Genomic DNA, 16,953 nt, shown 5'->3' with positions numbered 1-16,953 from the left:
ACAGCACGTGGAAGCTTCCATTTTTAGATGATGCCGAATATACCAATTGTGGTCCTAACAAATGAAACCATGCCAAAAATTGATTACAGGTTAAATGACTAAGGTGACACAGTGAGCTGGATTTGAACTTGGTTTTATAGAATTCACCACTTTACTCTTTGACCACTAAGCTGAACTGTGAGCTCTAATGCATAGCATGGGAGTAATTTTCAAAAGGATTTGTGCTTAAAACTGGGATTTACACGCATACGTGCACTTTACATGCTCAAAGTGGGCTTTTGAAAAATGCTATATATGCTACTGACTTGTCAATAGGTGGCTCTGTAAAAAGTTGCATCCTGCTTTCTGTCCACAGTATATCCCCTGCTGTTGACCTGTATAATGAATTAGGTGGTGTGGGTAATACAGCATCACAAACTGCTTTGGCTGCTGGAAACAAAATGGGTACTCCCAGAATCTCCTGTACCAGAATTTGAAGTCCGTTTACCAGTAATTTAAAATTTTTTTTAAACATATGCTCAATCTCAGCTGACTGGATAAGGCTACCACTTGTACAGTATGCACCTTTTCCTTGTGGGACTTTAATAATATATGAATTCTCTTTAACACATAGAATAGCATTTTTCTTAACTCTATGAATAATCTTGCACAATACTGTGTACATTGGCTCTATGAACATTACTCTTTGGATCCCCATAAATGACTTTCACATAATTTACAATGAACAAAAAATTTTATTTGAACATATACACACATGAATAACAGAGGTATCTGAATCATCAAATATGGAATGTTTAAGAAATATTTCAAATAAATAAGGATACTAGGATTTGTCAGTGCTACGTCCAGTACCACAGTATGCAAATGCCCTTTTCTGAATAATTCTATTTCTGATGGGTCCATCCCATCAAATGCTGAAGAGATTCCTACCACCATAAAGTGGTCAATAATTCAGAATACAGTCACGATAGTGCTTTGTACAAATTCAATTTGCGTTCAAACAACTTTATTCACTGCTTTCGTCTCTTATTTCTTTAATAATAGCTATTAAATTTTGAAGTCCAAAAATGTAACCCATGTCTTGGCCTTCATGAACAACACTATCTTCACCATAAAATTTGCAGGTTGTATGTGCAAAGTCTATCATTCGGACATCAACGGTACTAGTGGTAGGTTTGTAGGCATATGCTCCTGCTGACTCATCCGATGACTCCTCTGAAAGGTCCTCCAAATATTCAGAGTCTGAGTCCACAGCCACCTCCTGCAGCTCCTTCCCATCGTAAATGATGAGAAGTGAGCTGGAATAGAAACGGTAAGATTCCTGTTTTTCTAAAACAGTTTTTAATTCAGTTAGTTTCTTTACAACAGTTTCAAAGAGCTCCCGACGTAGGTATTTCCCATTATGAAAAAACTGGTAAAGTGCTTCTTTAAAACCTTGAACAGAAAGCTTTCGTCCATGATATTTATTCATAAACATTAATTGGCCAGTGCCTGTTTGGTAAACCTGGAAGGGGAAAATAAAGAGAAGATGAGTTAACATGAATAGTGACAGAGGATCACTCATGCAAAAAATATAGCACTATACTGTAGATGTTTGAAAATATTAAGAATGTTTTTAATCATTTAAATTGTTTCTTAAAGAGGACAAATAAACCCATAAGCCTAGAAATAGTATTACTAACAATTTTGTGGTACTTTTAATCAAACAGAATTCTTGAGATATTTATACTTGGGCTTTTCCATTTTTATCAGAAGAATAAGTGATAATATAAAGACTGGGGATTTTTAAAATCAAATTATGATGTACTCTGCCTCCCTCTTCCTCTAATTACCAACTACAGTGTGCACTTGCTATTACTGCACACTGGCCATTTAAACTGCCCGGACTTTGGGCCTGATTTTCAAAAAGCATTTATATGCTTAAAACTGGGTTTTACATGTGTAAATGCACTTTACCTATGTAAGTGGGCTTTAGAAAATTGCTATAATATATACCATTGAATTATCCATAGGATTTACCCATGTAAGTGGCTTTTGAAAACTGATATGATAGTATGCTACATTTACACGCATAACACCTTTGAAAATTCTCTTGGATATGTCCCGCATTACAAAAAAAGTTCTCCTAAATATAAATTGTCCAACAGTTTTCATAACCAGAATGGATAGGCAAAACAGGAATCAATCTTGAAAGAGAATAAAAATTGTACCTATCCTAGGGAGTCAATAAGGCTGAATTCAACTGTTTTGATGCTAATTCACCTTATTTACTGTCTCCTTATACATTACTGATTAATAAGCAGATGGAATGAATATAGAGAAGTAATAAGCTTTCTTAATACTACTGGTATAAAATGAATCAGATTTCTAACAACAAAACTAGGTTCTGTACTTTGTCAAAAACCTTCAATACAGACTTCAAACAGAAAGGTTAATAGTGATAAAGTCAAATGTCTACATTCTGATAGTTTTAAAATATTTTTATATTAGGACTTCTGAAACAGCAAACAAGACAGTTCCTTTGGTTCAACTATATATATATATATATATATATATATATATATATATATATATATATATATATATATATATATATATATATATATATCTATAGATATATATATCTATAGATATATATATATATCTCTTGTGTTTAAAGATCATCTATTTATATGTTGTCAAATTTACCTAACATTCATCACTATTTAATCATCTTAAAACTATCCAAAATTTAAAAGTAGGATGGGTTTAGCTTTCCTTGACCCAGAATAAGGAAAATCCCTGGTGAAACATCTCTGATGTATTTTAAATACACAAAATTAATAAGCTATAACTAAAGCTGATGAAAAACATTTAAAAATATACAATTTTATTTAGGACATATCAGTAGAAGAATTAAGGCCCCACTACTGTTTTACAGTTGATGAGACAGACTGACCTATGATTATGTGAATTCTCTTTAATGATTTTTAATACCAAGTTTGTTCTAAACAAATAGTTTTCTCACCACAATCATAATTACTAACTGGCCCTAAATATGTTTCTGCAAGTTAGTGAAATATGACTTGTCTAATTCTTAGTCCTGTTCCAATGGATAGATTTGTGTTACTTTTCTTCCTACAATAATGAGTTCAAGAACTTCTGTGTTTTATGCAAGACAGAAAAATGCTAGTATGACTTTATAAATTTCATTATAAGTTTATCTAGCTCTTACATTGTTTCTGTTCAAATACAGGGTTTGTCCTCATTTTTGAATCGCACACTGCTTTCCCACATGATACACACCTGCATACCACAAACTCTGACCCCAATAATTGCTGAAGTACTTTGCTGACACTTTCGAATCTGATTGGCCTTCTTCTCCTCTGATGCATCGTCTCCATGTTGCCGGGTCCCCATCTTTAGATCCAATACACATGGTACCTCATATCGGTTGGTTAAATTTTCCAACAGAATAAATTCTTGTTTGTTAAGGAAAAATCTTACAATAGCAATTATACTGCTTGAATAAAAAAATAAAAATGCCAGACATCTACAGTAATAAGTCTCTTTTCTTTCTAGCATAAGGATGTAACTAGTACATTTTGGAAAATACTATAAAAGCAAGTTTGCTTACCGTAAACAGTGTTTCCGTAGATATCAGGATGAATTAGCCATGCTGCCATGGGAACTGTCATTCAGGGCCCGGGAGGCGGAGCTTTACCAAGCAGAGGATAGAGTTTTTGCTCTCTGCGGCTGCGCATCTGTTCCTGCGCAGGAAAGTAACAGATTCTCCTCAGTCTGTAATTAAGCTGTAATGTAATCAAGTAGACAGTCGACTGCCAGGGAGGAGGGAGGGTCAGTATGGCTAATTCATCCTGCTATCTACGGAAACACCGTTTACAGTAAGCAAACTTGCTTTTTCCCATCGATAGCAGGGCTGAATTAGCCATGCTATCATGGGAGTCCCAAGCTCCCAATCACGATGTTTGTGATGGCTATATGGCCGCGTGATCCATGTAACGTGGCAGTCACCGTGGACCAGAGGATAGAGACTGCAAGACTGTTTGCCCTATCTTCGCATCAGTGGCTGCTTGTTGGTCAAGGCAGTAGTGAGACATGACGGTATGAAGCGATGACCATGTAGCTGCCTTACAAATGTCTACATGTTGCACATTCTTGAGATGTGCTAATGACGCAGTGCTAATGACGCAGCCACTGCCTGAACTTGGTGAGCCTTTGGAACAGAATGTAGAGGTAGCTTCTGTTTCTCGTAGCAGAATTTGATGCATTGTGCTATCCAACTTGAGATGGTGCGTTTAGCCACCAGTAGGCAAGGTGCTTTTGGGTCGAAAGAAATGAATAATTAAGAGACACGAGAGTTGGATTATGTTCTGTCTTTTATAGTATGCCAATGCTCTTTTGCAGTCCAGCATATGTAGTAATTTTCCTCTATCATTAGCATGAGGTTTAGGGAAAAAGATTGGTAGTTCTATGGCTTGATTTAGATGAAACTGAGAAACCACCTTTGGAAGGAAAGATGGGTGAGTCCTGAGAACCACTTTGTGATGATAAAATTGTAAATATGGAGCATAGTGAACAAATGCTTGTAAATTCACTGACTCGGTGTGCAGACGTTACTGCTACAAGGAATACCACTTTCCATGTAAGGTATTTCATGTGTGCCGAGTCCACAGGTTCAAATGGGAAAATCATTAGCTGTTCCAAAACGAGGTTGAGGTTCCAAGGAACTGGAGGTTTAGAGATTGGCAGGTGAAGGTGAGTTAGCCCTTTAACGAAACGAGAAAGCAAGGGGTGGTTGGAGATAGGGTGATCGTTAACTGACCAATGATATGCCGCAATGGCACTGAGATGAACTTTTATAGATGATGTTGCTAGGCCAGATGTGTACAGGGTATGTAGGTAATCCATGAGCAGCTCAGGTGAACAGTCCAACGGTGCAATGCCCTTGGGAAAACACCAGCTAGAGTAGAGTTTCCGTTTATAACTATAATTCCTTCTAGTTGATAGTTTCCTGGACTACAACAATATAAACTGGGTTGAAGTGGAAACTCCTTGCTCTGTCAAATGGAGACACGAGTGTAGCGGATCCAGGAGTGTCCCTTGTTCTTGGACCAGCAGATCTGGTTGATTCGGTAGTTGAATTGGGTCCTTGATCAACAGACGTAGAAGGTAGCTGTACCATGGTTGCCTGGGCCAGGCTGGGGCTATGAGGATCAGTTGAGCCTTGTCTGCTATGCACTTTTGAATTGTCCTGGTAATGAGTGGTATGGGAGGAAAGGCACACAGGAGGCCTTTTGTCCATGGAATGAGGAAAGCATCCTGAGCGATTCTGAGCTGGCTGGGTCTTATTGAGCAGAAGCGGGAAACTTGAGTGTTTATCTCCATGGCAAAGAGATCTATCAATGGTGTCCCCCATTGTATGAATATGCTTTGGGCTATGTGTGGATTGAGGGACCATTCGCGTGTATGAAATATGAGACTTAGTTTGTCCACTCTCGTATTGGCTACTCCCGGTAGGTAAGTTGCCTGTAAATGTATGGAATGTCGATGAGTGTGCTCGAAGATTATCAGGTTTTCTTTGCAAAGGGACCATGAACCGGAACCTCCTTGTTTGTTTATATAAAACATCACCACTTGATTGTCCGTGTAGATCATGACTCTACGGCCCTTCAGGTGGTTTTGAAATACTTGGGCGTGTATTTCGAATCGCTCTGAGTTCCAATAAATTTATCTGCAAGGCCTGTTCTGATATTTCCATAGACCTTGTGTTTCGTAAACTTCAAGATGCGCTCCCCAGCCCTTGCGGGATGCATCGGTGGTCAACACTGCGTTGTGAGTAGGGGGACTGAACAATTCCCCTTTGGAAAGGGTGGAGCCGAGGAGCCACGTTATATCCTTCCTCATCGCGGATGATAATGACAGACGGTTTGTCAATGGTTGTGAGTGTTGTTGCCATTGACGTTTTAACCCCCACTGCAGGCATCTCATATGTAGCCTGGTGTTTGGAACCATGAAAATAGCTGCTGCCATATGGCCCAAAACAATTGAAACTTGTCATGCCAAAGGTCTGAGTGTTAAGTTCAGAGAATGTAGGAGTTGACACATCTGTTTCCTGTCTTCCGGCAGGTACGCCCTGTTTCGTCTGGTGTCCAGACAAGCTCCGATGAATTGTAGAGTTTGAGCTGGCTGCAGATGTGATTTCTGAAAATTGATAACTAACCCCAACTCCTGTAAGCAATTTATTACCCGAAGGTGGTCGATCAAAATATCAGGAGTCGAGGCTATTATCAACCAATCGTCCAGATATGGAAAGATTGTCATACCTTGTTGTCTGAGATGAGCCACCACCACCAACACCATGATTTGCTGAATACTCTGGGTGCAGCCGATAGGCCAAAGGGAAGAACCTTGTATTGGTAGTGTTGATGTTTGTATCGAAAGCATAGGTATTGCCAAGAGGATGGATGGATCGGAATGTGTGTGTAGGCATCCTTCAGATCTACTGAATACATCCAATCGTTGGGTTGAATTAGGGGTAGAATGGATTTCAATGATACCATTTTGAATTATTCTTTGACCATGAATTTGTTCAACTCTCGAAGATCCAGTATTGGGCGAAGGCCTCCAGATTTCTTGGGAATGAGGAAATATGGGGAATAAGAGCCTGAGTTTCGGGCTGTCAGGGAAACTAGTTGTATCGCTTGTTGTTTATGAAGTAAAGCAATCTCCTCCCCAAGCTGGTAATGAGATCTCTGCCCCATCTCACAATTCTAATATCACAATGTAGGTTTCGTTGTAAACTGGAGTTGGTAGCCGTGTTTTACAAACTCTAAAACCCACTGATCTGACGTTATATTTTCCCAGGCTGATAGGCAAGAGTTGATTCTGTCTGTGGGTGCTTAGTGCTGTGGTGGCGGCTGTGATCCTAAAGATTGTGTTGATTTTATAGGGGCTACAGGTTGTTGGGCTGGCTGCCTCTGGAAAATGTCATAATGCGCTCCATGGTGAGACCGCACCTTGAATACTGTGTACAATTCTGGTCACCACATCTCAAAAAAGATATAATTGCGATGGAGAAGGTACAGAGGCTACCAAAATGATAAGGGGAATGGAACAGCTCCCCTATGAGGAAAGACTAAAGAAGTTAGGACTGCTTTTCAGCTTGGAGAAGAGACGGCTGAGGGGGGATATGATAGAGGTGTTTAAAATCATGAGAGGTCTAGAATGGGTAGATGTTAATCGGTTATTTTCTCTTTCAGATTGTGTTGATTTTATAGGGGCTACAGGTTGTACGGCAGGGGTGGGCAATTCCGGTCCTCGAGCGCTGCAAACCAGTCGGGTTTTCAGGATATCCTTAATGAATATGCATGAGAGAGACCTGCATACATACTGCCTCAGTTGTATGCAAATCTATTTCATGCATATTCATTAGGGGTATCCTGAAAACCCGACTGGTTTGCAGCCCTCGAGGACCAGACTTGCCCACCCCTGCTCTACGGGATATGTTTTATGTTGATTAATTCAGTTATCCTTGTTACTCATACATCTATGATATATATTTTCCTAGTTAACTGTTAAACAAGCAATTGGTTTTCTCCACTTAATATGTTTATTGTAAAGCCTGTGGCTGAATTAATGTTTGCTGTAAACCGAGGTGATGTGCTTTATGTGACACGGTATATAAAAAACGTATAAATAAATAAATAAACAAATAACTAAGATAATAGAAAGACTAGGGGGCACTCCATGAAGTTAGCATGTGGCACATTTAAAACTAATCGGAGAAAGTTCTTTTTCACTCAACGCACAATTAAACTCTGGAATTTGTTGCCAAAGGAAGTGGTTAGCGCAGTTAGTATAACTGTGTTTAAAAAGGGATTGGATAAGTTCTTGGAGGAGAAGTCCATTACCGGCTATTAATTAAGTTGACTTAGAAAATAGCCACTGCTATTACTAGCAACGGTAACATGGAATAGACTTAGTTTTTGGGTACTTGCCAGGTTCTTATGGCCTGGATTGGCCACTGTTGGGAACAGGATGCTGGGCTTGATGGACCCTTGGTCTGACCCAGTATGGCATGTCCTTATGGTTTGCCCTTCCGCTGATGTGGATGATGTTGTTGCGGCTGTGGACGCTGATATTCATTGATAAGGTGTCCTGTATTGCTGGTACGATCTATACGGTCTGTGGGCAAATTGTCTACGAGCAGTGCCGAAATAACCGCGAGAAGAAGAAAATTGGGATGGAGCAATTAGGGATTGAACCACAATAGCTTCGCCCTTAAGTTTACTAACTGTATCTTGGAAACGTTCTCCAAACAAACTGTCTCCTGTACATGGGAAGTTGGCGAGCTTTTCATGGAGATCTTCCCTAATGGCACGTACCCAAAGCCATGCCATTCTGCGGGCTGCAATGGCTGTAGAAGAAGCCCTGGAAGATGTCTCAAACCCTTCGTACACTGCTCTTAAAAGGTGCCTAGAACACTCTTCCATATCATGGAGAGGAGGTGGTATTTGTTCTCCGGTAGATGTAAGCATGCCCTTGGGTCGCTTGGATGCACTCATACATATACTATACCATATAGAATTGATGGTATTGTATGCAAGCATTTAACATTGCGTTCTGGTAAATCTGTCTCACAAACTCATCTAAATACCAGTTATCCCGGCCCGGAGGGTAGGAGGTGTGAGTTTTTGATTTCTTAGATCTTTGCATCGCGGATTCGACCACAATTGATGCATGTGGCAATTGGGGCACAGTGTAGTGAAGTTTTCCGCATTCGGAACTGTAGATCAGTTTTGCTTGATACAGCCGAGAGAGAAAATGGCGTTTCCCAAGATTTTTGAAAAACGCTGTGTAAGACTTCCTGTGGTGGAAGAGATGTCGGCTCTCCTGGAGCATCATAGATCTTTAGAAGACCTATAGTTTCTGCCCTGGGATCAGGAACCTTTTGGACCTCCAAGTGCAATATTGTTCACAACTTTTCTAAAAATTTCAGGTAAGCTAGGTCTTCAGGTGGGGAATATGGCTCTTGTGGTTGATCTGGTGGGTCAGATGGGTACCCAGTAGAAGAAGTTGGTGAAGTTTGCGGGGAAACTGAGTCAACTGGAGTTTACGGGTTTTGAACTGGTGAAGCCGGGAGAAACCATGTTGGGGATGACGGAGGCTCCACTGATGGTTCCTTGGAAGTTTGTACTGTTTCCGGAGAATCTACGGAAGGTTCTATAGGCATTTTGAAGGATGAGTGTAGGACTTCAAAAAATCCTGACAATGATTGTGAGAGATTGAAAAACGCTTTCCTTGTCTGAGGCGGCACTGGTTGGACGACCTGGTTGCATAGGTGGTGGTAACGTATTCTGTGTGCCAGGGTCAGAAGGGATGGACTTTGGTGCTTTATATGGGACATCTTCCTCCTGTTTTTTCTTTTTAGGCAACGTATGTGACCTCTTGTCTTCCTTATCTCGTAAAGTAGAGGGAGTTAAGTGTCCTGATAGACCATGAGAAGACATCGCGGCATTGGAGGAAGGGATGCGTACTATGTCCTCTTCCGATGCATATGATGGTTCTGAACCTCGTATATGTGATTAAGTAGAAACCGAGGGGCCTAGGTCCCAACTGCTAGCTGTCTGGACCTCCTTTTTATGTTTCCGTTCATGGTGGGAATGTCTATGATGTTGACCAGTAGAGGTAGTCCCATGTTTTTCTCGACGGGGGTTTCTTCTAGTCGGTGAAAGTAGTCTTTGTTTAATGTGATGTTCAGTGGGTCTCGATGTTAGAGACAATGAACTGTGGGAGCAGTTTGGCGTCGAATCCCTGGATGTAGAATGAGGTCCTTGGAGATTCATGTCTCCGTTTTAATGGTGACTGGATTGTCTGAGACAGATGTGGTTCCCGATGGGATGGTCTGTGCGCCATATGCGCCGGCTCCTGCGTCGTACGTGTTGTCTTCAGCGCCGTTTTCTGCGCCATGTGTGTTGTCTCCGGCGCCTTGTGATGTTCTTCCGGCACCGTATGCATCGGTTTGGATTTTAGATGCACCATCTTCGACACTGGTGGCGTCTTCCTCTGTTCCGCCTGCGCAGTTTGTTCTGATCTCGATGCATGGTATGGCGCCTGCTTTGGGGATGGCGCAATAAGTTTGGGCCTCAACGCTATTTTTGTTGTCGAGGCTGAATCTTTCTCCGGCTTTTGAGGATCAGGTCCCTGATCTCTAATAAGCCGAGAATGCTGCGATTCCTCCTTACCTCCAGGCCTGGAGGGTTTGGGGTCCCACGACGCGGCCCTCTTCATCGTTGGGGCTGGAACTTTTGACAGCCCTGGTGAAGAGTGTGCTTTGGAAGGTGTATGAAGGCCTTGAAGTTCCTTCATTTTGTAGGCCCACTGTCTTTGGGCCCTCGGCGACATTCTCGCGCAAAATTCACAGTCTGACTGTGATTTGGCCCGAGGCATCGGTAGCAGCAGCGGTCGTGTCAGTCTGTGACTGACAACACCTTACCACATCTACAGGGCTTAAACCCTAATTGTTTTTTGGACATGTTAAATCGAATTGAAAACATTTTCGTGAGGAGAAAAAAGCTCTGCGTGCGATCCCGCGCGCGGCGGAAAAAAAAACAGACCGAGGAGAATCTGTTACTTTCCTGCGCGGGAACACACGCACAGCCACAGAGAGCAAAAACTCTATCCTCTGCTTGGTAAAGCTCCACCTCCTGGGCCCTGAATGACAGTTTCTATGACAGCATGGCTAATTCAGCCCTGCTATCGACAGGAAAACGGTAAGGTTAACTGAAGTTTAGAGTAGGGTAGCTAACTGGAACCAATTTTTCAGGACAGTCCTGGTTTTACTGCACAGCATGCATAGACTTGTAGACCTGCTTTGTTTAGGGAACTCAAACAAGGCCATGCACACAACAGGATAAAACCAGATCTGGATCAATCTGTCCTGAGAAAATGGAGTTGGCCACTGTAGTTCAGAGGCAATCTGGAAGCTGCTACCCCACTATATTGCAGGCTGTTTTCTCTAGTCCTTTATATTGCATCATTTTACAGAAGGTATAGTATACTTACAGCTCACCATGTAAAGCTCCAAAATTAGCACTTGACATTTCTACCATGCCAAATGCTCAACTTAGTAATTAAAAACAAAAAAACATGCTAGGGTGAGAGTGACATATATGAAAGGTTTGGCTCATGCATACAACTTTCAGCTAGAAGGACTCTAGTACCCCATAAGAATACAAGTAAAAACAGACATTTTTCCAAATCTACTTTAACAAAGTAAAAGCATAGTTATACAAAATACCGAAGTATAATAATCCTTCTACTTCAAGGTATTTAGGATAATCACTCTGCTCTTTGATTAAAATAATGTAAATTATATTTATTTGTTCCCAAAAGGAACATATTTGACCAAAAGAAGCAAGTGGCTAGCTGCTGAGTTCAGACAGTAGTGCCCTGTTAAATGAGTCACATGATGTTCAAACATACATGCTGCTTATCACCATTCATGGTGAAAAGTAAAAATTAAAACTGATGAAAGGAAAAAAGGAAGATTTCTGCCTGTACTTAACTCTCTAGGTAACTTGCACCAAAATACATCAAAACTGAAAGCCCTTTCTTCTCTTTCAAAATTTGATAATAGAATTCAGATTTACAAAAGCAGCTTTCCAAAACCAGGGGTACAAAGATAGTAAGGAGACAGAACTAGTCCCAAACACTGCCATCTGCAAAACTGGATTAATTTCAGATTGAATAAAGTACTCCTCTCCATCAAATTTACTTTCAAATTAGGTTTTGCATACTTTTATTTATTCCTGCTCTCGAACTACTACCAGAAAAACAGCAAAGTTGAAACTGGTGATGAACATAAAAGTACATGCCAGCTGTTTCAAATGATTTTACGTTTTATTAAAAAGATGCTTCCCTCACAAAATAAGACCTTGAATTTCCTAGATGAAATTCTTCTGTAACCTACCAGTCTCATACTGGTTCAGTTTAGTGATTAATAATCACTTATTTTACAAGTTCAGTTATTATACAATAAAATAAAGTATTAGGCGTTGGGATGATCCTTTCTGTAGTAGAGATCATTAAACAATGACACAGCACTGTCTCACAATATCACTCCCAGTTCAGAGGGGCCACAATTAAAAGTAAATCTAACTTAATTGAAATGCCATTAACAGAAGGCAGCAGTAGAGTATAATCCTGGTACTGTCTTGCTATCCTTACCAAGAATGAATTTCTAGTTAACTCGTACACCCATCTCTTGTTATCTGAAATGACTGCCACAGCTTTTAGTTTTTACAAAATGTAGCATAGGGTCATTTCATTCATCTACTTCAGCTTTATAAAATAACCACAAATCCTGCCAGCAGACTACTGGAAGAATGAATGCCATCTTCAGCAATTTACTACTATTTCCCTACATCTCAAACAAGAATTATTAAAGTGAGATCAGTAAATCTAACAGTGGTAAATTTTTTCTGTAAAAGGATACTGTATTGATTTCTATGTTTTGCATTCTCCTTCATGCGCTGTAACTGCTGTTGATGACACTTCATACTCCAAGGATTATGCTTAAACTGTGAACTAACGTTTCCTTTTTTCTCTACGCTATAATATAAGACTTCAGATTTCTTCAACCACTCAAATTCTTCATCTAATTTATGACTGGAAAACAAGAAATATAAACAAAGTTCAAAACTGTTCTTTAATCAGGAAAGCAATAACCAAAAGTGACATTAAATTCTTAGCAGAAGTCACTGCAAACTTGAAAGCAAGGTGTTCACATCAAATGTGTTTTAGCATTTTGGGATAAATAATTTTATGCAAAGAACAAGTAAGTGCAAGACATTGTAAACATTAAACATTGTTTATGCAACTAATGAACAAAAAAACTCATTATTTGCTCAGAGTAAAAAAGTTCAGTGACTCCACTAAAAACTCATCTTGAGCTAGTTCATTCCACTCAGTCATTACTTCAAAAGACAGTGGCAAAGCAATCGGTGCATTAACAAACATGCTGCTTCTCTACTTCACTAGATACACTAATAGTGTCTCCTGAGGAAGCACTGTTTGATACATGTTTGATAGCTGTAATGGGAAAGAATGTCCTGCAGTTCTGTCTCTGAATGTTATACTTGGATTTGAGAAAGAGTGGATGGAATCAACCTTCCTCTCTTGTGGACTATTCAACTTGAACTTTTGCTTATCTTTGGCCTGGGCTGTGTCCTAATCCGAGCACCTGCTACGGTGGACTTTTACAACTCCATCTGACAGATCTTAATAGATTGTATGGTAGAATCTGAACATCTCAAACAGAATTATTTTTCAACAACGCAATGTATATACAAGATTTCTACTAAATTACGAGATTCACTGTGCTTCATCACTGGTACTAATAGGATACTTAGAGCTGTAATCAATACCACAGACCCACCTTTTCATTTTCTCTTCCTTCCTGTGTTGTCTAACCCGCTCTTTGGTAATATTATCATTTTCTAATAAAACAGTTTTCTTATTAGTCCATCGTGAGACTTTATTTTTAGGTTCACAGTCAGAATTATCTACATTTTCCAAGTTGGATTGGTCCCCATTTAATGGATATGCTATTAAACACAAGTTTCCATCTTCATCTTCCTCAAAGCTTACAGACACCACACCTGGGAGAGGGAGAAAGGAGGGGGAAGAGAAACTATTTAAAGATCACAGTGATGGCATGTGAACATGTTTTATGCAACAATATTATACTCCAACAAGCAACCATGTCTCTTACCCAGTCCTTAGTTTTTATCCTGCCACAGGCCAAAACTCATCTGTCAACCTAACAAATACCAAAACACCTGGACAGACACACATCTGACAAAGACAATTCATCATCAAGACAAAAGCAATATTGAGACAAGTCTTCTCCCTTTGATGCACATGGGCAAATAAGGACTAAATAATAACAGGAGACATTTTCAATTCAAAATGTTTATTAATCTTTTTATTATTGATGGACTCATCTAGCCCTGAAAGTATTGTAAAACATTTCCTATTTACATCTTGCAGAGAAAAGATATCCTGCACAGAAACATCAAGAAAGCTTTTCAGTTTTGCAGTACAGCAAAGCCAAAAGCATTCACCTCTCACACAAATCTGGTGGAAGGTTAATAGTTTTCAAAGGTAAAAGGAGAAGGCAGGAAAAGCCAAACCAGGGAAAAAAAAAAAAACAGCACAATACAACAAATACTAGTTAAAAGCCCTCCACTTGGAATTGCTATGTTTATTTACAAGTTTGCTTTATTTTTGAAGGGTTGTTTTGTTTGTTTGTTTTTTTTAATAAGGAAAACACAAATTACTGATGTTGGTTATGCAGTATTGTGAACACACAAAATACAAAATAAAATCAGATTATGGTACATAAAAACATGGTGAACTTTGAAAGCATTTAATTTCTTGTTTCTGTTCACAAAGAGAGTCTCTAGTGCACAGTATTGTATCTTAAGAGTCTCTGAGGCAGTATATATGACCGGTTCAGCTGTTATCGATGAAATGCTGGTACAAACTGGCAGAGTGGTTCTCTTTACAGTCTTTTAACTCTGCCTCTTTTTTTTCTTTACAACACAGTGCACAGTTCTTGCCGCTCTCATCACTGGGCCGGATGGGAGAGTTCTAGGTGATATACTCGCCTTCCTGAGGCAGAGCAGGCAGCACTGGGACTTACAGTAGCTGGGAAGGGAGAGCAGAAGCCCTGTTGCCAAGTGTGAAAGGATAGACTACAGGAAAAAAAAAAGGGGGAGGGGAGCCAGCTAGCAAATGCTCTTTGGCTTTTATCCTGAAAAAACAAAAACAATAGAGACCAAATCAGGCCTCCCCCTCCCCCCCCACTATGAAAAGATACACTAAATGCATATTACATAATTACAGTTTATGAACTATATCTTAAAAAATGGTTACCTTTTTGCTTTATTCATAAAATATTTAATAAGGTTACCATTTATAATTTTAAAAAGAAAAATGCATTAAAACATTGTATAAATTAATTACCTTCAGGCTGCAGTTTATTAAGTTTTCTAGGCAGAACAAAGGATGCCAACTACTGCAATGTTAAAACTGGAATTTCCATGCCTACGTACCATCTGACTCAGCTTCATGATGACTACTTGATCCTTGCCTAGCTAATTTCCACGAAGTTTCATTTCCTTAAAGGTTGAAACAAACTGCAAACATTCTTTGGTGCTCTCTTGCTGGTCATTTGCAGTGGTTAAGACAGCTGAGCTAAATCAAGTTTAAACAAAACACAGCCAAACTTCTATGTAATCTGAAATCAAGTAACCTTACCCAACACCTGAAAAAAGGTTTAAAAGTACAAAGAACAAAAAAGGGAAGGAAAAAACAAATATGAATATAGTCCATATGACCGAGAATAATCATAATGTGTCAAACATCGGTCTCTGTGGATATCACTTACCTATTAGAACCTGTGAGTGATACAAGGGCTATCGTCAGCAGAGCTGCGCTGCTCTAATGCTGTTAGTCAGCCCAGAGTCACACGGGCAAGCATCTCGCCCCTCGCTTCACAGCCTGCCCCTGACAACATCAACAGATATGACAAAAGAAAAGTCCTAAAATCTCTTCAACAATGAAGAGGGTTTTTAGGGAACAAACAACAGACTAGGAATATCCATACCACCTCACACCCACACACTTTTTAAATCTTACCTTTATACTGAGGTGTAAATCTACGTATTTCTGTAGGAAGAGTTTCATAGAACTGGTGCTCCCTTTGGATGAGAGGTTTACAGATAGTCTTGTCATTAAAACGAAGGACACAGGAATGGCCCCCAACCTGATGGAGGAAAGGTTCGAGCAGAACGCCCTTCGCATAGTGTTCTACTTCCATGGCTCCAAATGCTGGGCTCATCCTTGTAGCACATTAGTTTGAGCAACGCAGCAGTGGTGAAAACAGCACACAGGCAGAGTGTTTCAGACTATTTCTTAAATGCAGCTTAGTCCAGTTCTGTGATTCTGTCAAAATAAACAAAAATTCCTGTGTTCAATTTTTTTTTCACCCAACTGAGCTAACAGTTTCTTCCTTACATAGAAAAAGGAAAAAAAAAACCCAAAACACAATCCACTCTCTTCTTTGCCAGCAGAAACTCAAATGAGCCTTGGGAGCTTTGAGCACCAAGGCAAATAGAGTGATGTCACACAAGAGAAGAAAAACAAATCTCATTTTCTCCTCCCACTAAAGTGTTAGCCAATCCTCAATTTCACTTGGAAGTGGGGTGGAAATGCAAAGACAGACTGCTGACACAAAAGAAGGTGGTGGCAGGAAAACACTGCTGTTCTCAGCCATTTCTGCTTTGCCAACTCTCAAAACATTTTTTTAATCAACAAAATAAGGTCATAGTGCAAAAAGGGAGCTAGAACTGATCTTTCAAACATTTTCCTTCTCATGCTACCGTGAATGAAAGAGGTTCAAACCCTATTTTTGCGTGTGCTCTAACCAAAATATATTCATGCTTTAATATCAACTAAAACTCCAAAACATGTAACTACTGGAAAAATAGAAGCCTTAATGTTAATACAGTAGTTTGTCACTGCAGTATTATTTTACCACTAGGCACCTCTGTAAGATACATCTCTCAAAGGATGCAAAGGATGAAAAGTAAAACCCTATTTCAATGGTATTAACCTGAACTGAGACAGAACATGTCATTGATGATGCCACTATATACTTGAGCTATATTACAAAAGTCTTGAAAATAAGTTTAATTTGCGTAATTACATTGCTACTGCCTTCCACAACCCACAATTACAGTACGAGCTGAAAACAATTTTACTATTAAAGCATAAATCTTGTTTGCCAGTTGTGTCTGGTTATAATCATGAGATTAAATCAACCAAAGAGGGTTTTAAAATTATAGAAAATTGTAACTAGGCATGTTAAATATGACTACCTCT

The 16,953-nt window shown here is 39.6% G+C and overlaps 1 protein-coding gene across 3 annotated transcripts in view; it reads right to left on the bottom strand.

Moving 5' to 3' along the window:
* Positions 1-714: 714 nt before the first annotated feature.
* IP6K2 (inositol hexakisphosphate kinase 2) overlaps positions 715-16,953 on the bottom strand; it is a 70,733-nt gene continuing 54,494 nt past the window's right edge. For all 3 annotated transcript variants that reach the window (XM_029601280.1, XM_029601282.1, XM_029601281.1), the window contains exons 2-6: positions 15,709-16,014; positions 13,442-13,664; positions 12,500-12,672; positions 3,286-3,461; positions 715-1,504 (exon numbers count right to left, since the gene is read on the bottom strand). In XM_029601280.1, coding sequence (XP_029457140.1) covers positions 1,007-1,504; positions 3,286-3,461; positions 12,500-12,672; positions 13,442-13,664; positions 15,709-15,910 — 1,272 coding nt within the window. In that variant the 5' untranslated portion in view covers positions 15,911-16,014 and the 3' untranslated portion in view covers positions 715-1,006. The remainder of the gene's footprint in view (positions 1,505-3,285; positions 3,462-12,499; positions 12,673-13,441; positions 13,665-15,708; positions 16,015-16,953) is intronic.

This window comes from Rhinatrema bivittatum, chromosome 4, assembly GCF_901001135.1.
Source record: "Rhinatrema bivittatum chromosome 4, aRhiBiv1.1, whole genome shotgun sequence".
NCBI lineage: Eukaryota > Metazoa > Chordata > Amphibia > Gymnophiona > Rhinatrematidae > Rhinatrema > Rhinatrema bivittatum.
Note: the sequence above shows the minus strand (reverse complement) of the source record. Positions and strands in the feature narration are given on the sequence as shown.